The following is a 26,393-nucleotide window of genomic DNA, read 5'->3' as shown; positions in this document are numbered from 1 at the left end:
GCGGTTAATGGAAGAGGAAACAAGTCAGAATGAATGTTATCTGTTTACTACAGACCCTCTATCCCCTCTTCCTCTTTCTTTTGGTGATGTACACCTGCTTTCCATGTTTGTTCTTAACTAGTACTACTGTTGATACGACCAGACGACTGAAATACCTGTTTTTTAACTTTATCATAATTTGAACTTGCAGTTCGAGTGAATAGAATAAAGAATACCTAACATTATATGAAAGGTACAAAGCGGTAAATACTTGATTTTCTAACTGATACATAACTCAAAGTGGGAGATCATATTGGCTATATATTGTTTTCATAGGGTATGTATACTAATGACTTAACTCTGTTCTTAATGACAACTTCAAGTTGGACATTCTACAAAAGATAAGAAAAGTTTTAATTTTTAAAGAATAAAATAAGAAAGCAAAGAATAAATTAGTAATGTGAAAACTCTACAGTATGAGGCAGTATACATCCTGATGCCATTTTGAGAGTTTATTAAAAATCAAATGTTCTTTCAATGAAGAGTAATAGTTAGTTATCTTTAAATACCCAGAATTATGACTAACCTTTGTTTTAATGGCATGGCCTTCTGAGTTTAATTACAGAGCTCCTGTAAGGCTCTTGAGTACCGTTCTTTTCTTTTCAACCTCTTATTTGGAAATAATTTCAAACTACAAAAAGTTGCCCAAATAAAAATGATACCAAAAACAGGACCAATCTATATACCGAGATTTATCTACCCTAAACCTTGTTTGCTTAATCTTTCTTTCTTACTGATTCCTTCCCCCAACCCCTCCTACACATTTTTTTCCCCTAAAACATTTGGAGATAAATCAGCTGTCCATCCATTGTGGCCCTTTGCTCCCAAATACTTCAGTGTGTATTCCTAATAGAGACATTCTCTTACATAATCACGGCATAGTTATCACCTTCATAAATTTAGGTTGATACTTCACTCTGCCATCCGTGTTGCAGTTTTATCGGTTGACCTCGTACAGGTATGCCTCATCGTACTGTGTTTTGCAGATACTGCATTTTTACAAATTGAGGGTTTGTGGCAACCTGCATCAAGCAAGTCTGTCGGCCCCTTTTTTCCAACAGCATTTGCTCACTTCACGTCTCTGTGCCACCACTGGTACTTCTCACAGTATTTCAGACTCTCATTGTATTTGTTAAGGTGGTCGGTGATCAGTGAGTATGACTAGCTGAAAGCTCAGATGATGGTTAGCGTTTTTTTAGCAGTAACTATTTTCAGTTCAGGTCTGTACATTATTTTGTGGACAGAATGCTAGTGCACATTGAATAGACTACAATATAGCATAAATGTAACTTTTATAGGCACCAGGAAACCAAAAATTCTTCTCACTCATTTTATTGAGGTGGTCTGGAACCAAACCCACAATATCCATCCGCAAAGGATGCCGTGACATCTTTTGTAGTGACCTTTACCGCCAGTACACCTTCTGGTCTAGGGTCAGGTAGTGCATTTATTTGTCGTTAGACTCTTTGAATCGAGATTTTCCCGCAGACATGGTCTTTTATGATCTTGACATTTTGAAGAATACAGTCTCTCTGCCCTTTTATTTAAGAGAACGGAAATTTCTTCATTTCAGGGTACCTGGGTAACTCAGTAGGTTAAGTGTCCAACTCTTGCTTTCAGCTCAAGCCATGATCTTGTGAGTTTGAGCTGCGACAGGCTCAGCACTGGGTGTGGAGTCTGCTTAAGATTCTTCCTCTCCTTCTGCCCACCCCCCACCCACCCCCCTTGCGTGTGCGTGCACATTCGTGTGCGTACTCTCTCAAAAAAAAGAAAAAAAAAGTTTCGTTGTGTGCTTGTCCAGTGTTTCCTGGTGAGTAGATCTAGGTTGTTTATTCTTGGCTTAGAATCCTGCACAGGGGAAGTGCCATCTCTCAGGGTGTCACATCTGTCACTCGTCGATGATGTTAATTTTCATCATCTGGTTAGGGCATTATCTAAATTCTCCACTGTATAATACTGGGGTTTTTTTGTTGTTTGTTTCTGTTTTTAGTTTTTTGTAACTGATAAGCAGTCCGTGGGTAGATGCCTTAAGACTGTGCAAATATCCTACCCCTCATCAAAATTTCCACCTTCCTAGATTTAACACTTGCTGATTTTTGCATGATGCACTCTTTACTATGATGGTTGCAAAATTTTAATTTTTCCAACTTCACCCCTCCCTTCATATTTACCAGTAGACACTTGGCATTTTATTGCAGTAAGAGCCCTCCCTTCTCCCCCATGTATTATTTATCTATTTATTATCAGTATGGACTCATGAATTCTTTTTTTTTCCTTCAGTACTTTATTATTTTGGTACTTAAGTTGTTCCAGATTTGGTCGGTGGTGTGCTTCTATATTTTTGTGCACATCCTTACTCTCTAGAATAATAAGATATTAAAGTCTCATCTTGCCCCCCCCCCGCCCAGCCCCGGGATTAGACATTTCTCTGAGGAGCTGTGATTCCTTTGGTGGGAGGTGGAATTGGAAAACAAAACCTGGGTACTAGGTTTGGGTGCATTGCTTTTACAACCACCGTATAAACATTGTAGAAACGGAAATGTAGGATCATTAGTGTGTGTGGTAAGTATTTCTTAGTGGTACAGTAAACAGTTTTTGAGAATGTAATGCGATTTCAGTTTGTAGTTGTAGCAGAAGGTAAAGTACAGTGTGAAGGAACGGGAAGATCTTTGTCAGCAATCTTACACTGCTAAAATTTTCTTGGACTTCAAAACAAAAGTATAAGTGAGGCCAACTTGAAGGCCAGATGGGATTTCAGTGGGCAGTGCTCGTACCGGAGGGTGTTCCAGAGAGAAGTGACATTGACAATGACATCACTGAACAATAACAGTAACGTTAAATATCACATGTAAGTGGTGATGGCTGATTTCTGCCCATGGGGGAAAATGGAAGACAAGAAAAGGTGGTGTGAGGTCACGTTTAGAGGACTTTGAATGTCAGATTTAGGATTTGGGGTCTTTAATAAGAAGATAATCGAGAACTTTTGAAGATTTTTGAGTAATGTCATAACAAGCTTAACTCTGACTTAGAGATTAATCTGGAAGATATGTAGAGTTTAGACTGAGGAAATTGCCAGTTTAGAACTGTAAAGAGGCTATTATAATAGTTCAGGCTAGGAGATATAGGGATTTGAAATAGAAAATGAAAGAAGTGGATGAGAAGAATGGCTTTCTACCAGCCCTTGAAAATCCCGAGGTGTGGAGCCAAGCTAGAGGGAAGGCAGGATTTGTGAGCCCTTTTAGTGATTGTATGGGCGTTTCTGGGTAAGTATCCTTTTAAAGATAGTATTCTACTTGAGGAACAAAGTAGTACATAGAGAAATTTTGCTATAAAAAAAGTTAAGATCAACATTTGTTTGGACTTTTCTTTGCTTTTTTTTTTTTAAGATTTATTTATTTATTTTGAGAGGGGCAGGAAGAGGGCAGAGGGCAAGGGAGAGACTCTCAAGCAGACTCCATGCTGAGCCCAGAGCCGGATGTGGGATTCAGTCTCAACAACCTTGAGATCATGACCTGAACCAAAATCAAGAGTCAGACATTTGACTGAGCCACCCAGGCGCCCCTTGTTTTTTTTGTTTATTAAACTCATTTATATTCCCTTTTTCCAAAGTTTTGAGCCTGGTCAGGAAAATAACGTGTCATTAGCTGAAGTAAGTCAAGATGTATATATTTTTAAATACCAAAAGGTCCATGTCACAAAGCCATGTGCTAATAACTCTTTCTCAAGAAATAAGGTGTTCATGGCCAAAAACTTTAGAGTTATACTGAACTCTTTTCTTTTGCTTACACTATACAGGGAATCCTCCAGGAAATCCTGTTGGCTCTGCCTTCCTGTTACATCCCAAATCTGACTGCCTACAACACCTCCAGTGCTTTCAACCTAATTGGAGCCATCAGCATCTCTTGCTCTCCCTGCCTCCTCCCTTGCCTCTATAGTCTGTTGTGTTCCCTGTGCTTCCTCCAATGTGAAGGGCATTCTTGCACCTTAAGGTCTTTGCAAGGGCTGTTCCCCACATGTCAGCATGATTAACTCCCCCAAGTTCAGGTTTTGCTCAAATGTTACTTTCTCAGTGGAGCCTACCCTGAGCTCCCTACTGACAATCCCCTCCCCTACCATATGCACGTTTTCTAGTCCCACTTTATCTTGTTCTGTTTTTTCCTATGGTATTTGTCACCTCACCTACTCTGTGATTATTCATTTTGTGGTTTGTCTCCCAACACCAGAGTTTGAACTCCATAGGGCAGTTATTTTGGTTTGGTTTGGTTTGGTTTGGTTTTGCTCTGCTCACTGGTCTCTCCCAAGTAGCATACTCATGCCCGGCACATAGTAGGCCCTCAACGCACATTGGTAAAAGAAGGAAGGACAACTAAGATCCTAAAATCAGTCAACTTTGTTACCAGCCTTGTGGTGCATAGCAGATTGGGGAAAGTAAATAAAGGATGGGATACTGCCAGAATCAACCTGTCTTCGTGGATCTGAGCCTGTGACAATAATTGTCCTGGATAAAATAGATCTGGAAGATACTGCACATACTATCCCTTTACTAGGAAATAATATTGTACATTAGCATTGTTTTTAATAGAGCACAGGGAGGCAGGCATGGGAGGGGCAGAAGGAGAGGGAGAGAGAGAATCTTAAGCAGGATCCACGCCCAGAGCAGAGCCCGATGTGAGGCTTCATCTCACAACCCTGAGATCATGACCCGAGCTGAAATCAAGAGTCAGATGCCTAACCTTAACTGACTGAGCCACCCAGGTGCCCCTATACATTCGCATATTAATTGCTATAAGAACTCCTGTAACAACCTCTTCTTCTTCTTTTTTTTTTTTTTTGTAACAACCTCTTCTTGAACTCACTTGATCACAAAAATTTTTTTTTGGCAGCTCCCTTATCATTACAAGACACCCATAGCAAACAGTTTGAGAAAAACCATACTAGGGTATTATATGTAGGCCCCAGGAGAGACTGGCCGTTGTTTCAAGTTATTTTTTGGTTGATGAATTACGCCGGTTCACATACTGTTCAGAAGGAGGCTAGAGAACGTCAGGCTCAAGACTCCAGCTCTTGGTAACTAAAGTTATTATCCCTTTAAAAGTTAGCTGTTGTTTTAGGTATTTGGGAATAAGATGATCATTCCTTCTCTGGATGGAGACCTCTTCCAGTGGGACCGGGACCGTGAGAGCATGGAAACAGTTCCTTTTACAGTTGAATCACTTCTTGAATCTTCTTATAAATTTGGAGATGATGTTGTTTTGGTTGGAGGAAAGTCTCTCACTACATATGGACTCAGTGCATATACTGGAAAGGTGAGTGAAAATGTTGAGTTATTTGGGGAGAAATCAGAATAAATAGGGATAGAAGAAATACTTTATTAAGCTATACTATTACTGGTTGAGGTTTATTATTATTTGTCCCCTGAGAATGTCATTTGTTTTAATAAAAGAACTGCAAAGTAGAAAGGGCAAAATATTATTAAGAAAACTAAACGTATCCAAGACAGCAGAACAAACAGCAGAGCCAGGAATAGCAGGAGGAAGAGAGTTAATAAATAAGGTCTAGAGTGTGTCAGTTGCATCGTACATACATTATTTTGAAATTTTCACAATATTCCTAAAGGTCACACATTTTTGTTTCCATTTGGACAGAGGAGGACTCCTCCAAATGTTAATAATAATCCCGATAAGAATAATTGCTACTAATATATTTATCTAGTTTGATCCTGTAACCCAAGAGGAAAGTTGTATTCATTTTACAGATGAGAAAACTGAGACTTTAAAAAGTTCAGAAACGTCTGAGGTTAGTTTGACTTCCATCTATCTGTTGATAAAGTTATACTATTAAGACCTAGATTTTTGCTAATGTTAGTTTTTAGGATATAATCATAATCTGCTACTAAGATTGGGTCTTATGCTGTAAATCTCTTACTAGGAATAACTAATTAAAAACATGCTTTGTAGAAAGGTAAAAACCTTTTTTAAAATCCCATAACCTTGATATGTGAATATTTTATATATAGACTTAAGACTAAAACGAGGAAGAGTAGAAAAATGATCTTTTGACCTTTGAAGTTTTTGAACGTTAATGATTCCTTATCGGAGTGTTAGGCCCATAGCCCCCCTCTTGCTCTTGCTGGTGCTTTTCTGCCTTCCCCACTACCCACATCTGCATTGTACTGGGGAGGCCCGGAGGTCCTCCGTTGCCTTCAGTATTCTCATCTGTAAAACAGTGGGATTGAACCCAATCGTCTGGTTCTCTGATTTGATGTACTGCCACAAAATTCTGGTAGTTTAGCAGGTATGCTTCTTTCCATGAGGATTTTAGTTCAGATGATGCTAAGAGTCCTCCTTTTTCTTTCTAATGAAGATTTGAAGGAGACACTTCTAAATACTATAGCTATTAGAAAAGGTGTAAGTCTTTAAAAACCTAATACTTCCATCAAATGGAAACTCTGAGGCTAATTTTTTTTTCAAGATTTTATTTATTTATTTGACAGAGAGATTGAGCACACAAGCAGGAGGAGCGGCAGGCAGAGGCAGAGGGAGAAGCAGACACCCCGCTGAGCAGGGAGCCAGATTCAGGGCTTGATCCCAGGACCCTGGGATCATGACCTGGGTCAAAGGCAGATGCTTAACTGACCGAGCCCTGAGGCTAATTTTTTAAAATTCACCTGGAATTTTATTAATGATATTATTGGTAGAAGGTCACAACTGGTTATGTTTCTTTTCATGTATTCCATGGAAAGCCCCCAAATGAAACTAAAATTACCTAAATCCTTAAAATCATTCCCTGAAATAAATATTTATTGTTTCTTTTATGGTTCTAAGTAACTCATTTCAGGAGTTGGTAGTCTAACTGATGCTTCTTAATACTTGGGTATTTCTTACAGACCTCCTCAATTTTTTTAATAAATTATAGATTCTTTTATTGTCTCTGATCTCCTGTAACTTGTATTCTTTGCAAAATTTATATCTGTCTTTTCAGGTGAGGTACATCTGTTCAGCTTTGGGTTGTCGCCAATGGGATAATGATGACATGGAACAAGAAGACATCCTGCTTCTGCAGCGCTCCCAGAAAACTGTTAGAGCTGTCGGACCTCGCAGTGGCAACGAGAAGTATGTATTCAGAGAATGTTGCTGTTGATAATTACAAGTTCAGCAAAACCCAAATTTATCAGATTTTTCCTTATGGACATTTCCTGAACTATTTTCTTGTCCTAAAAACATAAAACTTTTTAAAGAGAAATGTAGGCCCTAAATTAAAAATGGTCTCATGATTATTAACAAATTCCGAATTGAAACTCCCACCATAGGCTCTGGAGGTGGTAGCCAGGAGGAGGCCCACACAATGACTATAGCAACCTCACTGATCAAAGTTCTTTGAATGCAGAGTGCTCTTAAGGCAGAGTTAATGTGCTTTATTTCAGCTTGGTCTCTGACTCTGTAGTTCTCTCTAGTAAGTAGTTTCGTAGTGTGTTTGACAACCCCAATTTTAAAATACATTTTAGTCTGTTTTCTTAAAGTGTTAAAGTATAATTTATTTGGTCAAATGCCTTTTTGTTTCCCTTTTCAAATAATGAATTCTTTATGTAATTTTTACATTTAAATGTGTGATTAAAAAGTAAGATGATTGGATGACATGTGCTGGTCCTAAATCACATGCTTGATTTTTTTTTAAATCTTTTTTAAATTTTAACTTGCCTCTGTAGTAAACATCATTTGAGATCTCATCTTTATCTTTTGAAAGTGAACCAGACTTTCAGATTTTGTCTAATCTGATGCAATAGAATTCAGTTTCCTTTCCTGTTTTCTCAAACTCAGTTAAGAAAATATTTCTATGTTCACTGGACTGTGAATAGGGCTTTGCATCTGCTGGCAACCTGACCTTTATCCTGATGGGATTTTGTTTCCTTAAGTATTTGAGTGCCTGCTGGGTGTCCAGTGACCAATAGGAATAGATGTCCAACTTAACAGAATTTTGAGTTACCAGAATAGAAAGAGTATGAGGTCTAAGATCTATGTTCCTTAAGTATATTTTTTTAATAGACGTCAGAATTATTAAGCCATTTTATGTCTAAGTGACAAGCCATTTTACTGTCAGTAGTTAGGTGATTTTTCTGTATATTGATTATAGAGGAAACATAATTACTGCCACTTTATGGATGAGGACACTGAAACTCAGGGAAGGTTCGATGACTTGCCAAATCTCAGGAGAGATCTCAGATTAGAGCTGAGGTGGTATGACCTTCAGGCTTGGTACACTGGGTCACATTGGCTTTCAGGGCTGTGTTTTCATATAAATATAAAATTAATGCATTCAACTTACTGTCTACATTGATTTATTGGGATGTATTAATTTCTCTGCACTTGAATGAAATGTGCCCAGACTTTAATAAAGAAAGCAGACTGCTGATAACCTCATTTTAAGGTAACTTTGATGTGTCTGGAGGAAATCATTCTGATTTGGAAATGTGAACATTTGTTAATTTTTGAGAGAAAATCTGTCCCATAGCCATTGTCAAGTTTACAACGTAGAACCATTTGTTTCTGAAGGATCAGAACAAAGTAACGCCCTCTTGTGGCATAAATCAGCGGAGCACTCCCAGAAAATTATGTTGATGTTCTTTTTCTCATCACAAAATTTTAGTGTTTGCTTCTTGAATCTAGAACTGTTCTTTATTATTTGGTCCCTTTACTTAAGTGTAAATTTCTAAAACAAACCTTTGTAAATTTAAGGTGGAATTTCAGTGTTGGCCACTTTGAACTTCGGTATATTCCAGACATGGAAACTAGAGCCGGATTTATTGAAAGCACCTTAAAGCCCAGTGGGAACAAAGAAGGGTCTAAAATTATTTCAGATGTGGAAGAACAGGAAGCTGCCATGATGGACACAGTGATAAAGGTCTCAGTTGCTGACTGGAAGGTTATGGCGTTTAGCAAGAAGGGAGGACATCTGGAATGGGAATACCAGGTACCTGAAACCACTGAGTATTTATAAATATGTGTTTTCCTTTCCCAGTTTGTCCAGGCTTATTGGGTAGAGGGAAGTAACTGTCATTTTGGATTCTCAGCCTGTTCTCTAGGCTTTAAGAAATGTTGGTTCCACACCTGTTAGAGTGGCTCTTCTGAAAAAGACTGCAGAAAACAAGTGTTGGTGAGGATGTTTGTATCTTTGTGCCCTGCTGGTGGGGATGTGAAGTGGTGCAGCCACTGTGGAAAACAGTATGGAGGTGCTTTGGAAAAATTAAAAAGAGAACTACCCTATGATCCAGCCATCCCATTTCTGGGAAGATAGAGGAAGTGAAATCAGTATCTCGAAGAAATATCTGCACTGCCATGTTCAGTGCACCGTTATTCACAATAACCAAGATATAGAAGGAGCCTAAGTGTCCATCAGTAAATGAATGGATAAGGAAAATGGGCTGTGTATATGTACACAGTGGAATATTATCCAGCCTTAAAGTGGGAAATGCTGTCATTTGCAAAAACATGGATGAACCTGGAGGACATTATGCTAAGTGAAATAAGCCTATCACAGAGAGAGAAATAGTGCATGATCTTATTACATGTGGAATTTTAAAAAGTTGAATTCACAGAACAGAGAGTGGAATGGTAGTTGCCAGGGGCTGGGTGGGGGGAGTGGTAGGAGAAATGGAGAGATGTTGGTCAAAGGGTACAGGATTTCAGTTACGCAGGATGAATAAGTTCTGGAGGTGTAATGTACAGTGTGGTGACTATAGTTAATAATACTATATCGTATACTCGAAATTTGCTGAGAGTAGATCTCAATGCAGGACTTGAACTCACAACCCTGAGATCAAGACCTAAGCTGAGATCAAGAGTTGGGTGGACACTTAACCGACTGAGCCACCCAGGTGCCCCAGGGTAGACCTTTTAAAAAAAATTTTTTTCTTGTCTGTTGAGGTATAATTGGTAAATAAAAGCCATATATATTTGAGGTATATAACATGATTTGATATGCATATACATTGTGAAATGAGGGGGATAGATTTTTTTTTTTAAGATTTTATTTATTTGACAGAGAGAGCACAAGTAGGCAGAGCAGCAGGCAGTGGCAGAGGGAGAAGCAGGCTCCCCGCTGGGCAGAGAGCCGATGCTGGACTCAATCCCAGGACCCTGGGATCATGACCTGAGCCGAAGGCAGATGCTCAACTGACTGCACCTGACCCAGGTGCTTGATGGTGCTAATCATTTCATAATGTGTGTGTATATATATATATATATATATATGTGTCAAGATATGGCATTGTACACTGTAAATATATACATTTTTATTTGTCAATTATACCTTGTAAAGCTGGAAAAATTTTTTAAATGTGTGATTTTTAAATGTCATTTTAAGAGTTGAATTACATAAATACTGCTTGAAATTATATAAAACTACTCTATTTTTGTTTAGTTTTGTACTCCCATTGCATCTGCTTGGTTAGTTAAGGATGGAAAAGTCATTCCCATAAGTCTTTTTGATGATACAAGTTATGCATCTAACAATGAAGTTTTAGAAGATGAAGAAGACATTGTAGAAGCTGCCCGAGGAGCCACAGAAAACAGCGTTTACCTGGGTGAGTAGGTCTCTTATCTAGTGGTGGGACATACTGACATTTAGGTTTTATTCCTACGTTGTTTCTTTCTACCTCAGGTATGCCTCTAGCAATTTGAATTCCTAAATACGTACCCTGGCTTAGATCGTCCCTAAGATTTATACTTTGGTTTCCATTCCTGCTGTTTTTTCCCATTTATCCAATTCGGAAACTTTCAATTACTATGGCATGATCTTTTCCTCTGAGACCCTATTAGAAAGGTGGGGCACCTGGGTGGCTCAGTCGTTAAGCGTCTGCCTTCGGCTCAGGTCATGATCCCAGCGTTCTGGGATCGAGCGCCACGTCGGGCTCCATGCTCAGTGGGAAGCCTGCTTCTCCCTCTCCCCCTCCCCCTGCTTGTGTTCCCTCTCTCGCTGCCTCTCTCTCTGTCAAATAAATAAATCTTTAAAAAAGAAAGAAAGAAGGAAGGAAGGAAGGAAGGAAGGAAGGAAGGAAGGAAGGAAGGAAAGAAAGGCTTAGAAATGTTGCCATCATACAGCATACTGTAAATTACTCATATATCCTCAGAGTCTAAAACTTTCTGCATTTGTATTTGCATCTGTGTGTCAATTTGCCCCCCACCTTCAAGGTTTATTTTTTCTATGTATCTTTGTAACTTACCTGAAAAATAGTAACAAAATTCTTGTGTGCTTCTGGGCAATTGGAGGCCTTCTGTGAACCTTTGAGTCCCATTATTTGCACTAGTGTTGGTGGTCAAATATTCATAAAATTCTTTAAGCTCTATCAGTGTGCCATCCACCCCTCAATCTCAATGAAATGCAAGAATTTGGAAGAATAACATGTCACACATGTATTATGATAGTATTAACTGACGTGTTAGCAGCATCTCTGGAATTAAAGGTGTTTTGGTTTCCTTAAAAAGAAAGTTACTTCCTCTAAGCTGTCAGTTTTATAAGTGTACAGTGATCTCTTTGAACTTCCCTGCCGGAAGTGTTCCAGTAATTACTGACAGTTGTTATTCAGTGAGAATCGTTGTAATTTGTGTATAGCTTTCCTTTCCTGTTTCTGTTAAATAAACTTTGGGTCGCATTCGGATACTTGAGGCTTGATTCTTCTTTGAAAAGAGTTGTGTAGCACGTGAAGAAATAACGAATTAATCTAATTGTATTAAATCAAAATGAACCTTTTTGAAAAAAATCATTGGTACTTGATTCTAGACATAATTGACAGTGTTCTCGTTGACTCAGGAATGTACAGAGGTCAGCTGTATCTGCAGTCATCAGTCAGAATTTCAGAAAAGTTTCCTACAAGTCCCAAGGCCTTGGAATCTGTCAATAATGAATACGCACTTATGCCTTTGCCAACAATCAAATGGAAACCCTTAATTCGTAAGTGAATTGTGAACTTTCGTACTACTGAAGAGTTCGGAGGCCTTCTCATGACTGTCTTTGTCCTAGTATTGAACACCACAGAGATTACAACTGTTATGGACTCTTTCTTTTCTGACAAGCTAGGAAGGTATTTCAGACGTCAGTGAATTTTAATTATCTTTTACAGCGTGGTTTCATTGAAACAGCAGCTGCTCCTAAAGAAATCAGTGTTAATAAAATATTGCTCTAGACAAATTAGAAACACTCTTAACCCCTCCGTGACTATGCCTAAGGATCCCTTAGCTCTTAACATATTAGGAATATTTATGAAACGGGCACCTGGGTGGCTCAGGTGGTTGAGCATCCAGCTCTTGATTTCGGCTTGGGTCATAGTCTCAGGGTCATGGGATCAAGCCCAACATTGGGCTCTTTGCTGGGCATGGAGCCTGCCTGAGATTCTCTCTCTCCCTCTCCCTCTGCCCACCCCCCTGTGCTTGCTCATGTGCTCTCTCTCTCTCTTTATTATTCTCTAATAAAAAAAAATTTAAAGAATATTTCTGAAACATTATCTGGTTATTACATCATATTCTTTGAGACATTTAAATGAGTTGAATTCAAATAGTACGCCACCTACTTCCTTATCTTTCCATAGCTTATATATGTTTTTTATCACATATATCACATCCTATTTTAATTACTTGTTTAAATGAGTCATCTTCTCTACAAGACTACTTTTCAAGGGGAAAGAACCTTGAGTCATTTACTTAACATATTTGAACAGAACAGTGGTTGAATATCTGTTTTTTGACTGAATGAGGTACATGCATTTTCCTGGAAGTCTTAACACTTAAGATTTTACCGTTTTCTTTTAGATTCTCCTTCCAGAACTCCTGTCTTGGTGGGGTCTGATGAATTTGACAAATGTCTCAGTAACGATAAGTTTTCTCATGAAGAGTACAGTAATGGCGCGCTTTCAATCTTGCAATACCCATATGGTAAGTATTCACCCATATGGTGAAGCTCGCACTGAAAATGCCGCTTTACTTTTCCTTTTAGTTTATTTATTAATTTGAGATTAATTAGTAGGATTCAAATGAAAGGTAGTTAATTGGAAGGTAGAAAATATCTTCGGAGGAATAGTATGAATGGTGGCCAAAGATGCAAGTTCCAGAATTAGATTGCCAGGGTTCAGATCCCAGTTTTGCCACATACTAGGTTGGGCACACCTAACTTAACTGCATCTTGGTTCATCTGTAAACCAAGGATAGTAATCCTGATATTTATTTCTTAGATTGTTACAAGGTCTAAACGAGGTAATACACATACAGTCTTAGCTAGCACTATGTCGTATTCGGTAAGCATTAATTCTTGTGATTAGCTTTCATTTAGTTATCAGCCTATTTAATATAATCTATATAATATCAGCCGGTATAATAAAGAAAATAGGTATTTCCCATAGTGCTATATGAAAACGCTATAAAATGAGGGGATTTTAATTTTGTCCTCCAACAAGGGAAATTAAGTTAAGAGGAGGTGAAATTTGATAGGAAATACATTCCTGGGTGTTTAAAGTTAGGATGTATTCAGATGTGAAAGGACATTGAATAGTTAGATATAAAAAAAATTGTCAGATCTGCATTAAACAAAAACAGATTCCTCATCATTCACCCTAGATGCTAGCACTGGGAAGTTGTTGTAAAATTTAAATTGACAAAAACAGAGGGCTCTGACCTAGAAGCAACAGTCTTTATCTGATGCTGATCAAAATGCAAGGTAAGAGAGAATTGTGTAGTCTGTCCACGTGGTACAAAGTAGAAGCCAAACAGGTGGGCTGCTTTCCAGGACAGCCTGATTTTAACAGCTTGAAATGAACCAAGGAGACTGTTGGAGATATTTTCTTCTGAGTTTGCAAAGAATAATTTTTGGTAAAATTTGTATTTTACGGATGGCAAATGAGAGTAAAGCTTAAAAACCTTGAAGGAAGATTTGAGTACTGTCTGATTCTTTTTTGCATTTAAAGAATTGGATTATTAATGAAGTAACAAAGAAGACAGCCCTTAAGGTTTTTTCCTGGTCTTATTATTCAGTACAAAGAAAATCTATGATGCTTATGGAATAAAGGAAAATATGTTTGTGTAGGAAAAAAGAAAAAGTAGGGTAATGAGGCTATTGAAAAGCATTAAAGTAGATGAAGCTTTAATAAAAGGAATTAGTAATAGAAGTGATAAGAAAACAGATAATGTTTAACAATTAAAGGTGGCTCTGTATTGGTTTATCTTTTTAAAAATAATCTTTTAATGTTTGTTTTGGAAGATAATGGTTATTATCTACCATACTACAAGAGGGAGAGGAGCAAACGGAGCACACAGATCACAGTCCGATTTCTCGATAACCCAAATTACAGCAAGAACATTCGGAAAAAGGATCCTGTTCTCCTCTTACACTGGTGGAAAGAAATAGTTGGAACTATTCTGTTTTGTATCGTAGCCACAACTTTTATTGTGCGTAGACTTTTCCATCCTCATCCTCACAGAGTAAGACATTTTTTAGAATCTAATGCATTTCAGAGTGTTGGGAGAAAGTGTGTGTGTGGTGGGGGCTAGGGGGACATGTGCTTAAGTTTCGCCATGAACTCATTGTTGCCCGTCCTCTCCTGTCTCCTGACTTAACATCCTTTCCCTCCTCATCTGGCCTTCACCCCTCCCATTTCACTTCCCGCTGACAAGGGAAATGCTGTATTCCGTGTTCTTAGAATACTTTTCTGTTTGTCCATATTATTTTTTTAAATGTTATCTTATAGCTTAAGATTGTTAGCTAACTTCAATTCAGCTTTACTAATGATTTTTTTCCCCCACCTTATCAGCAAAGGAAGGAATCTGAAACTCAGTGTCAAACTGAAACTAAATATGATTCTGTCAGTGGAGAAGCTAAGGACAATAGCTGGAATGACATAAAAAATTCTGGATATGTATCACGGTAAGAGTCTCATCATATATAAAGTATATATGTGCTCAGCTTCTGGTAGCAACTGTTTGAATCAAGGAAGAAATGACCTCTAAACTAAGATCTTGTTTAACTTTTTCTTTAATGTGTCAATATCCAGGGAAATGAAACATAGACTTAACCCTCAAGTAACTTAAATTTATTCCAAGTGTTATGTACCCTAAGGGGTATAAAAATCGTGTTACAGAAGTCCAAAATTAAGTTCTTATTCAGATCACTTCGTTATCGAGGGTATGCCCTACTGGGCTTGGCATTAACAGTACCAAACTATTATTGTGTTATTAGAGTATGATAGAAATCTCTATGTGTTAACTTATTCTTCAATTATTTATTTCATCTTTATTCTGTCTAGAATAAGAAGTAGAAAAATAGGGGGAATACACCAATAGGTCATTTTAAAAATAGAAGAGGGAGGTGAGTCCCCTAAAAAGTAGGCACTTCAAATAATTTGAAGGTAAAATAAAAGTAGAGAATCTGTTATCATCTGTCAGGCGTACGGGTCGTTACACTTTGTGGTACAGGAAGTGGTACTGTGGTTCATTTTTCATATTACCTGATTTCTTCCTGCATTTTCCCTTTGTTTTGATGTTATACTTAGCACTTGGCGATATGGGGACAAGGAAGAGATACAGAACCTTATTGTTTAATATCTAGGGTAATGGTTTTATGACAGAAAAGATTGAAAATTACAGCGAAACTGTGTGATACTTGGGTGATGTGTAGACCTAATTTATCTAAGCTGCGTTCATACTGTATTATCACAAGCTGAGAATTGCCGTGTTTCAATTTGTTTTAGCTACAAGTTTCCCAAGCAGAATTTACTAGGTGACTAAGAAATGGCAAAGGCTTTAGTACCCTTCTGATGAAGATGCTGACTATTTTGTCAGTGGCCTCAACAGCAGCAGGCAGAGAGAGGGAGAGAACTAGGGACCTGACAAGGCAGAGAGAGGGAGAGAACTAGGGACCTGACAAGGCAGAGAGAGGGAGAGAACTAGGGACCTGACAAGGCAGAGAGAGGGAGGGAACTAGGGACCTGACAGCTCTCACGGGGTAATCCACCACTGAAGCCATTCATGGTTCATTCAACATTTACTCGGAACAACTGAGTGCAGGACAGTATTTCTGGCTTTGGGAGAAATAAAAAGACTGGGCCTATCCTGGAGGGGCTTAAAGTCTATGAGGGAAGATAATACCAGGCAAAACAAACAGCTAAGTAAAAAGCCATGAACTACAAGTAACGCAGTGACTGGTTGTGATGATTCAAGAGGGCATCATAAATGAGGTCACATTTTCAGTGAACCTTAAATTGTGAGTAAGGAAGAGTCAGGTAAAGACAGGGAAGAGTAGGGTAGAGTGAATAAACATACATCTATAAGGCTGTTGTGAAGAGAACTGGAATACTGTACTCTGAATTAGATTTAATTTTCCTTTCACTTTCTTCAATATGGCAAGTACAGCTGACTGTTTTTCAAATCCAGGAATACCTGATGTTGATCGAATGCCTGCTATATCGTAGGCGCTGTGAAGAACCTGAGCTCTGGGTTCAGTCGTGCATTCAAGTCTCAACTCCGTCATTTGTCAGTTGGGACCTCGGGCAAGATGATACTTAGATTTTGCAGTCTATAATCATATATAAGATATTTCTCTAACATAGGACAATAAGGCAATTGGCCCTGCAGGAGTAGGGGGTGAATTTCACGAGCTTTGTAGCTGGGGAGATGGATCGGTACCGAAGTGCCTTGACTAGCTATTTTTAGGTATACAAATTATCGTTCGTCATTCTCTGTGAAGGTAATTGGCCCATGGAGGATTGGGATCGATTGCCTCTCCTCAACTCCGTGCTCTAACCAGCTGAGCCAACTACTAAATTAATATGAGTGTGCAAATCGTAAAGTAATAAACTTAGCCTTATGAGAGACAGTAAAGATAATCGAATTCAACACTCCCCCATATGGCTGGAAGAACAACTTCCACAGCATGCATGCATTCATTTATTTTTTTCATATATTATTTGATGGAGATTTGTTAGACCTTCCATTTGCCAGGTAAGCCTAAGCTCTGGAAATACAAAAAGAAGCAAGAGTGCTTTCCTGCATTCAAGGCCCCCACAATGCAGTTGCTGTGGGGAGAGTGAGCTGCATACAAATAACTGCAAAATATTGAGATTATGTTTAAATAGTTCAAAAAACTACATGCAAAGTGCTATGAGAACCTTAGGACGGGGTCTGGGAAGGTTCCACAGTGGTGGTGAGATGAGCAGAATGAAGGGAAAACGGAGTTTCATTAAGTGCAAAGAAGTAGGCCATTTCAGTAGAGCAAATAGGAGAAGCAAAAGCCCCAAATTTTCGAGAGAGCCTGGTGCAAGTCGGCTGGAATGTAGAGCGCAGAGCGAAGAGTCAGGCACGAAAGGGAGACGAGGTCAGCCTGTAAGTCACAGATGCGGAGTCAGCTTTTGTCTGAATTCCTCTGGTGACGAGCATACTGACTCATGAGGCAACCTAGCCAATTTCACACAGCTTTGGTTCCTAGAAAGATTTCTAGCTACAAAAACAAACAAAACTTAATAGGACTGATTATATTTTTTCCATAAAATTTACAGGCACTGACATAAGATTAAGCTATGTTTTTTTCTTTTCTTTTTCTTTTTTTTAAGATTTATTTCTGTATTTGAGAAAGAAAGAGAGTGCATGTGGCGAGGGGTGGGGGCGTGGGGGGAGGGAACGGACAGAGGGAGAAGGAAAGAAAGAATCCTCAAGCAGACTCCCCCCTTAGTGCGGAGCCTGTCGTGGGCTTGATCCCAGGACCCTGATCAGGCCCTGAGCTGAAACCAAGAGCAGGACACTTAACCGACTGAGCCACCCAGATGCCCCTAAGCTGTGTTTCTCTAATTGAGTGCAGAATGCCACAGGAGGCAGAAGTTTAGACAATGAAGGATAGAATATTTTGGTAGGTGATGGAAAGTACTGGACAGGTTAGATCAGTAGTACAGTTGCTGTAAGAACAAGTGATTAACAAGGGATTCCCAAAAAACCCAAGAAGGGTTTTTATATTTTATAAATTTCCTAGGAAAAAATTAGAATGGGTTTGCTCCATGTACATAAACAGAAGAACAAAGAATACTAGTAGTCAAATTTAAACTGCAATCTCTATTAAAATAAGTTCTACGAGACTTACTGAGTTTATGTACTTTTTATGTACCATAAAGTAAAATTGAACTACTGCCTTATTAAATTTCCCTTTTTTTTTTTTTTTTTTTTTTAAGCTATCTAACAGACTTTGAACCAGTTCAGTGCATGGGTCGTGGCGGGTTTGGAGTCGTCTTTGAAGCCAGAAACAAAGTAGATGACTGCAATTACGCTATCAAGAGAATCCGCCTCCCCAACAGGTAAGGGAGGGCGTTGTTAGTGGGCTTGCAACTAGCGCCGTGTTGCTCATCTCACAGGTAAGATGTCCTTCTTGCTGTACTCCGCACATCCTATAGAAAACATAGTTTCCGACCTTCTGAATCTTAGCTTGTAAGTGCCACCAGGTAACCAGCCGTCGAAAAAGGGGTGATCTATTTAGATTGCTTTGCGTCGACTTAAAAAAAAAATCTGCCCTTGTTTTTGATTCTTAAACACTCAGAACTTTTCCACAGTGAATCGTGATGACTATCATATTTACTACATAGCACCATTTAAAAATAATCTATATATTGTGGAAAATAGGGGAAAGTATTAAAACAAAAATCATCTGCGTCTTCTCTTCCCAGTAGTGCTCACTATATTACCATTTTTGGGTATTTCCCTTAATTTTTTTTCTGGTCATAAATTTACCTAGTTAGTAGCATAGTTACCAATCCAGTACAGTTTAATCTGTTGCTTCCTTTATTGTATCCTTGGCATTTTCCATGTTATTAGGAGGATTTTATTAAAACGTTAAAATAAACAAAGTATTTTATGGTTGGATAATAGTCCAGTTGATACATGTGAAATATTTTGTTTAACTGTTTCTTTATTGTTAATTGGGTTTCAGGTTCGTTGCAGTTAAAAACAACTTTGCAGGGTCCATCTTTTATATAAATTTTTGACCACATCTGTTTCCATAGGATAGATTCCTAGAAGTAGCATTTCTAACTCAGAACAGTGTCATGTTTAAGATGATGGGCTTTGAGTAATGCCTTCTTTTCCATCTATTTTAGAAAGCTCCTATTGATTTTTTTTTTTAAGATTTCTTATTTATTTGAGAGAGCGAGAGCAGGAGCAGGGGGAGAGAGAGAGGCAGACTCCCCACTAAGCAGGGAGCCCGATGCAGGACTCGGTCTCAGGACCCTGATCATGACCTGAGCCGAAGGCAGACGCTTGACTGAGCCACCCAGGTGCCTGTAAGCTCTTATTGATTCTTAATTAAATGTGCACTAATTGCTCTGTTGTCCTTGTAACTGGTAGTTAAACATTCTGTCCAACAGTTAGGGACACAAGACTGGGATGGATTTGTGTACTAATTCTTTTCCTTGGGCCTAGTTCTTTTCCTTGGTATATAATTTTTGAATAGTTTAAATATTCATTTGTGCAAGGTACCATGTCGGATATGAAATTAAGCAAATCTTCTGCCCCCAAGAACCAATAACTCTTTGAGGCTTTTGCATATATATTCAAGTAACTACAATGCAAGGAAGGTTATGACCTGGTGTCTTCCATTAGTGAATAGTTTCTCGTGAAAAAGTGCAGATATAACTGAAATCAAGGAAGGCAAGCTTTTTGGAGGTGGTGACATTTGTGCTGGGTATTCAAGAGTAGCCTGTCACTCAGCAGACAGATGTGTAGGGAGAGATGGCCAGCTACACAAAATGGCCTGACAAAGGCTCGAGGAAAAGCACTTGGAGGTGATAGAACAGTTAGTGGGATCCTTAGAAATGGGAGATTAGACCCACCAGAAAAGCTGTCAAAGCAGAAACTCAAATCTGGATCCTTTTCTAATTAAACTTCATTGCCTGTGATATTCTGTATTTGAGGCTTGCTTTAAACAAACAAACATGCTAATACAGGTTTTTTGGATGGTAATACGTGCCAATTACATATGTACCAGTATGGTCGTTCTCCAGCCTCCTGAGCTGCCGTCCTGAGCTCTCTTTCCTGAATACTTCACTTACGCCCGTTCATCCTCCTGTTGAATTAACAAATATTAAGTGGTCTTTATATCTTTAATGGTCTGTAGTCATTCATTTTTAGTCATCCAAGAACGCTTTGTTTGAATGAGGCAATGTGTTCGTAGCAGTTATTTCTAGAAGGAAAAAAAACCCTAAAATACATGTATTTTTTTAAACTGCAAACTCTACTGTGTGGCTTTTTAAAATTGTGCCACTAGGGCTAACTCGTCTGTTTCTAATTTTAGATTCGAGAGAATTTTATTTTCTTATTTCTCTCTAGAGATATGATTACTTTTTCAGATAAGAGCAATCTTCAGTGTTGTCTCTTTCTCTGTATTTCAGGGAGTTGGCTCGGGAAAAGGTAATGCGAGAAGTTAAAGCCTTAGCCAAGCTTGACCATCCAGGGATTGTTAGATATTTCAATGCGTGGTTAGAAGCACCACCAGAGAAGTGGCAAGAAAAAATGGATGAAATTTGGCTGAAAGATGAAAGGTAACTTGGTTAGACATAGACTTAAAAGCTAGTACCTTCTTTGGGGCTAGTTTTTTTGCTTATGTGAATAAAAGATCATTTCTATAACTAGAGATAAGTTTTGCTTATTTGTTTTAGGGAAAAAAATGCTGTTCTCTTTGTCAGGTTTTAGAACGTTATCTAGCCACTTGTTAATTGAAAAGTTTATTTAAAAAAAAAGAATGAAAAGTTTATTTTTTAGAACATGAATTTTAAAAATTATTTGTAGATAGGGCTGTATGAATTATAAATCGCTAAGGGATTTACAGTGGCTTTTCTCTTTAAGAGGTTTTGTCTGCTTTTGTCACCACTTCTTTATTTTAGATTTTCAGTTTCTCAGTAGTTAACAGTTTACAACTCCTTTAAAACTATCCAACTACTTTAAAGCTATTTGCAGTTAAAAATACTTAAACTTGGGTAACCTGAAGATAATTCCCATATTAAGTATGCTCTGCTGTAGGAAGGAAGGCTCTTTTAAAAAGGAGTGAATGAGAACAGAGAGGAAACGGGCTGCATATAGACAATTTACCAAATAATTGAGAGTAAAATTCCTGCCTGAAAGTACTAAGCACAGCCTAGATCCGTATGCGGTAACTTGTTAAGATGACACTTACAAATGCGGTCAATAGCCAGACCACGGAAGGACCAAGTGAGGTGGCCCCATGGCTCAGGGCCCTGCGGGCTTCTGCCCTAATTCAGACAAGGGCTTCGAACCATGGCCACTGAGGAGTCCTGTCCTTGGCGGTCCCTCAGTGCTTTGTGTTTTGCATAAAGGCCCTGGCTGCTCTGGCATGACAGTCCCAAGTAACTGTTTCAAGTCTACAATTAAGCTTTCCAGTTGAAATCTTTTAAAAGAAATAGATGGAATATAATGCTCTCTCATAGAGCATGTTTTCATTTCATCTGTGTGTTGTTTGCCATTTGGTACTGGCTTTCTTATAGATGAAGCTTTTAGAATAAAGACTGTGGTTCCGACCATTTAATCGGCACATATTGCCTCTCTTCCCTTTGTACCTGTCCCACTTTTAGCACAGACTGGCCGCTCAGCTCTCCTAGTCCCATGGATGCACCATCAGTTAAAATACGCAGAATGGATCCTTTCTCTACAAAGGAACATATTGAAATCATAGCTCCTTCTTCACAAAGGAGGTCTTTTTCAGTAGGGATTTCCTGTGGCCAGACGAGTTCATCTGAGAGCCAGTTCTCTCCGCTGGAATTTTCGGGAACGGACCATGCAGATACCAGTGAGTCCGTGGATGCAGCGTGCAACCTCCGGGACAGCTGCCTCACGGACTGCGATGTGGAAGATGGTACTATGGATGGCAATGACGAGGGACACTCCTTTGAACTTTGTCCTTCTGGAGCTTCTCCTTACGAAAGGTCAAGGGAGAGAACATCCTCTTCTATAGTATTTGAAGATTCTGGCTGTGATAACGCGTCCAGTAAAGAAGAGCTCAAAACGAAGCGACTGCATATGGGCAACCATTGTGCGAATAAACTAAGTGCTTTCAAGCATTCCAGTAGCGAGTCTTCTTCCGAACCAAGTATCTCTGTCTCTCCTCCGAGACCGACCACTTTAAGTCTAGATCTCACCAAAAACACTGCAGAAAAACTCCAGCCCAGCTCTCCGAAGGTGTATCTTTACATTCAGATGCAGCTGTGCAGAAAGGAAAACCTCAAAGACTGGATGAACAGCCGCTGCACCATAGCGGAGAGAGAGAGGAGCGTGTGTCTGCACATCTTCCTGCAGATCGCAGAGGCCGTTGAGTTTCTGCACAGTAAAGGCCTCATGCACAGGGACCTCAAGGTCTGTATTCGTGGGACAGCTCCCAAGGGTTTCGGCCTGACCTTCTGTGCTAGAGAGCAGTACTTTCCGTATCGGTCGGTTTTTAACCGAAGTGCCCTGAAGAGCGAAGGACAGGAAAGGTGTCAGAGAGGGGCGCAGAGGCCTGGGGAAGGAGCCCGAGGAGCCTGCTGCAGAAAGAAGGCTTGTGGTCTGAAAACTTGAGGCAGAGCTTGTCTTCTCTTCTGTGATGTGTTTATGTTCATTTTACCACAAAAAGTATTCCCGTTCCTCTGGCTAAAAAAAGATCCACCGTGAGCAGATACACCCTGTTTTTCCTATGGCTTTGGGTAACCCTGACCTAAGTTCCCGAGGGCCCCAAGGTAGCGTGGTGACAGGCACCCAAGTGGAAGGAGAGACGCAGTTTCCTTCATTAGCCAGCTCTGAATTGGGGCAAATCTCCAGGCTTTTTGCCCCTATTCCCGAACTGTTTAGCTCTGGGGAAGGGCGTGAGAAGCTAGATGGAGAAAGAAAGCAAATAGTTAGCCAGGTTATTATTTGTGGCGCTAAAGCCTTTGATTCTATTTTCAGTATATACAATATTGAATATTGTGACAATGTGATATGCTAAATTATAATATATATATAGCATAGATGTATTACTAGAATACTCAATATTTCCTAGGTGTGTGTTTCTGAAATAAGCATACGGAACTCTTACTTGACTAATTTCTTCCGTATTTCATGTGCTCATGCTGATCGTCAGTAAATATGTAGTGAACATATAAGCGCTTTTCTGATGGAAGTAGCTTAAATTATTGATTTGAAGTATTTTCAGTTTTGTTTTGTGTAACCAAAAACTTTTGTTTCAGACACCAAAGTAGCTACTTGGACAAGTTCTTTTCTTCTCATATCAGCAGTACGTGTTTTAATCCTTGAACATATTTTTAGGAGTTTGGAATAGGGGGGACCAGAATTAGAATTCGTTCCTATTTTCCGGAGTAATTGTTATTGAATTATATATAATCACTGTGCTTCAGTGATTCTGACGTGGGCCCAAACTGACTGACAGGAATTATTCTGCACTGAAGGAAAAGTTCAGAGATGATTTCTTTTGGTTGGAAAGGAGAAGACAACTAACTTCCAGGAAGCCAGATACTAACTTGAGAGGGTGCTGGCTGTTTGAATGTCGTAAACATTTATTATTTGGTGAGAAATAATTAACTGATATACACATTCTTTTTGCTTTTAGCCCTTGCTATACACCCAAAATGCCAAGTTGAAAGGAATTGTAATTATGTTTTCACTAATAATGAGTATCCTTCTGCTGATTTTATAATGCTAAAGAGATATTAGTGAATATTTGTTAAATGCTACACTGCAGTCTAAAGATTTTTTTATGTGTTTGTCTACGCACCAAAAAAATTCCAGGAGGAAAATTAATTTTCCCATAGTTTTCCTAGAAATCAAGAAGTTTAGGGGCGCCTGGGTGGCTCAGTCGTTAAGCGTCTGCCTTTGGTTCAGGGCCTGATCCCAGGGACCTGGGATCGAGCCCCACACTGGGCTCCCCGCTCAGTGGGAAACCTGCTGCTTCCTCTCCCACTCCCCCTGCTTGTGTTCCCTCTCTCGCTGGCTGTCTCTCTCTGTCAAATAAATCAATAAAATCTTTAAAAAACAAAACAAAACAAAAAAAAGAAGTTTATTCCTTTGTAAAGATATACTGTCTTTAAAGATTTCTAGGGTGCCAGAAAAATTACCTCCAAGATTTCTATTCCCAGTTTAAACAGCTCTGCATTCTGTTCATTCTGACCCAAGTTTCTGAAGTCCTTGTTAAACCTTCTGGCCCTCTCCCACTTTTGTTCCTTGCTCAGTTTTTGTCATTGGCACTCTCCAGCCCCCCAGTTCTCCAGACTTACTCCCAGTCTCTTCTCTTCCCTCTAGCTGGGCTTCATGCTGGGCTTTTCACAGGTCCTCAAATACATCATGTCCTCATAGAGCCTGGTATTTCTCATTTAAATTTTCATCACACTTGTATTATTTATCCTTTGGTTTCCGTGTCTGTTTTGTTCACCTGTTATAGCCTTAGCATAATGCCTGACACATTCTATATGCTCATGTCATTTTATTTTGAATAGTCTTTTGTTTGCAGCCAAAAGGAAATTTATTGGCCCATGTAACTGAACTGTCCTAGATTCAGGGAAAACTTTATCTAGGATCAAGTGATGTAGCCAGAACCTGTCCCTTGCCCCATCACCATTTCTTGTTTCCATTTTCAGGCATGCTCTCCCTTTACTATCCCAGGATAGCTGCCAGCAATTCTCAGGGCTACATGTTATAAGTCTTTAGAGGTGGCTGGAGAGATAGGCATGGAGAGAAAAGGGCATGGGAGAAAAGTATCTCTTTCCCCCAGGATTGATCGGGAGTCCTGGGTTTCCTTCTAATTGCTAAGCCAAGGACACATATCCATCCCTAGATCAGTCTCCTGTCCAGGGGGCTGGAATCATGCTGATGGACTTCTACAACCTCTGGCTGTAACCTTGGGACCACGTCCACCTGAACTACAGGATGGCTGCACCGTTGGGGAAAAAGGGGAGTTCCCAAAGCCAAGTCAGGGTATTTCTGATGGAAACACAGGGGGTAGATGGTAGAGAACCCCCCGACCCCAAAAAGTCTATTATGGTGCTTAGTAAATAACAAGTGACACCAGAAAGTAGGGGAGAGGAGGAGATGTGAAATTTAAGGCATTGCAGTGTGTGTTGTCTCTCACATGTCATCTGTGGGAGAGCGGGAGGTTATCACTCTAGACTTTGGTTATACGCAATAACTTGATTGCTTCAAAGTCAACATTGTAGAATCGTATTTTGGAGTTCGGGAATAAGAAGCTTTTTGTCTGGCAGTGTTTGAAGCCTGATGAAATTCAGTTTCATGAGCTAAATGGCTTCCTTTTTCCTTATTTTAAGGGCTCTGAACGGTGGTTATGTTAGCCACGGTGGGTGCTGAAGGAAAGGTGATGTATTTCATCTCATGAGAAATCTGTTTGGATCTGTCCTATAAACAGTTACATATGAGAGTTTAGAACTCTGGACAGAGGTCTGGGAGTGTACAGGAGCATATGGGTATTAGAAGAGTCAGCACAAGGTTGTAGTAAGGCGCTCTTACTCTCCTTGGTAACCTGCCTCCCCTCCACCACCCCCCTCCACCCCCCCGCCCGCCAGACACAAACGAAAGGCCAGTCTGTTTCATTCATTCGTCAGTGCTGGTCCTGTGGCAGTGAACCAGAAGTCTTTTTCTTATGGAGCCAGACCCCTTGGGTTTGAATCCTGCTCTGCCACTTGCTAGGTAAATACCCTTGGGCACTTAACTGCTCTGGGCCTCAGTTTTCACATCTGTAAAATCTAATAGGGTTGTAAGTATTACATGAGTTAATAGTAGTAAACTGCTTAGAACAGCTCCTGGCGCATCACCAGTGCTCTGTATGCATTTGCTATTATTACTACTATTATTATCAGGGCTTCAGTCATAAACATAAAAAGCTTGCCAAAGGAGAGTTTCTAGAATACTGAGATTGATGACTGGGCCCTAGAGAATGTGAATCTCTAAGAGTTTAAATAGATGTTCAATAAATGCTCCCTCCCTTTGCTTCCCTTCCCTTTTCCTTACTGTAACAGTACTTGCTTAGCATTGAAGGATTCCTTTATTTTCATATTAGTCTGTTTAATGCTTGAGAATATCTAGTTTCTTGTATTTCTCTTCTGTAGTTATTTAAGTTACTCTCTTCACTTTCTCTCCTTCTCCACGCACACCTATCATGCGTTTGTCTGTCTTTTTCCAGCCTTCCAACATATTCTTTACAGTGGACGATGTGGTCAAGGTTGGAGACTTTGGGTTAGTGACCGAAATGGACCAGGATGAGGAAGAGGAGATGGTTCTGACCCCGATGCCAGCCTATGCCAGACACACAGGACAAGTGGGGACCAAACTGTATATGAGCCCAGAGCAGGC

The 26,393-nt window shown here is 39.5% G+C and overlaps 1 protein-coding gene across 1 annotated transcript in view; it reads left to right on the top strand.

The window, feature by feature from the left end:
- EIF2AK3 (eukaryotic translation initiation factor 2 alpha kinase 3) overlaps positions 1-26,393 on the top strand; it is a 68,096-nt gene that overhangs the window by 26,751 nt on the left and 14,952 nt on the right. The window contains exons 3-14 of the mRNA XM_045808893.2: positions 5,151-5,345; positions 7,021-7,151; positions 8,772-9,006; positions 10,456-10,618; positions 11,845-11,985; positions 12,840-12,962; positions 14,281-14,501; positions 14,831-14,943; positions 18,233-18,355; positions 20,441-20,590; positions 21,638-22,415; positions 26,224-26,391. Coding sequence (XP_045664849.2) covers positions 5,151-5,345; positions 7,021-7,151; positions 8,772-9,006; positions 10,456-10,618; positions 11,845-11,985; positions 12,840-12,962; positions 14,281-14,501; positions 14,831-14,943; positions 18,233-18,355; positions 20,441-20,590; positions 21,638-22,415; positions 26,224-26,391 — 2,541 coding nt within the window. The remainder of the gene's footprint in view (positions 1-5,150; positions 5,346-7,020; positions 7,152-8,771; positions 9,007-10,455; positions 10,619-11,844; positions 11,986-12,839; positions 12,963-14,280; positions 14,502-14,830; positions 14,944-18,232; positions 18,356-20,440; positions 20,591-21,637; positions 22,416-26,223; positions 26,392-26,393) is intronic.

The sequence above is a fragment of the Ursus americanus genome, chromosome 7 (genome assembly GCF_024610735.1).
Source record: "Ursus americanus isolate L20-20 chromosome 7, mUrsAme1.1.p, whole genome shotgun sequence".
NCBI classification, from domain to species: domain Eukaryota; kingdom Metazoa; phylum Chordata; class Mammalia; order Carnivora; family Ursidae; genus Ursus; species Ursus americanus.
This window is presented reverse-complemented; position numbering and strand designations above follow the sequence as displayed.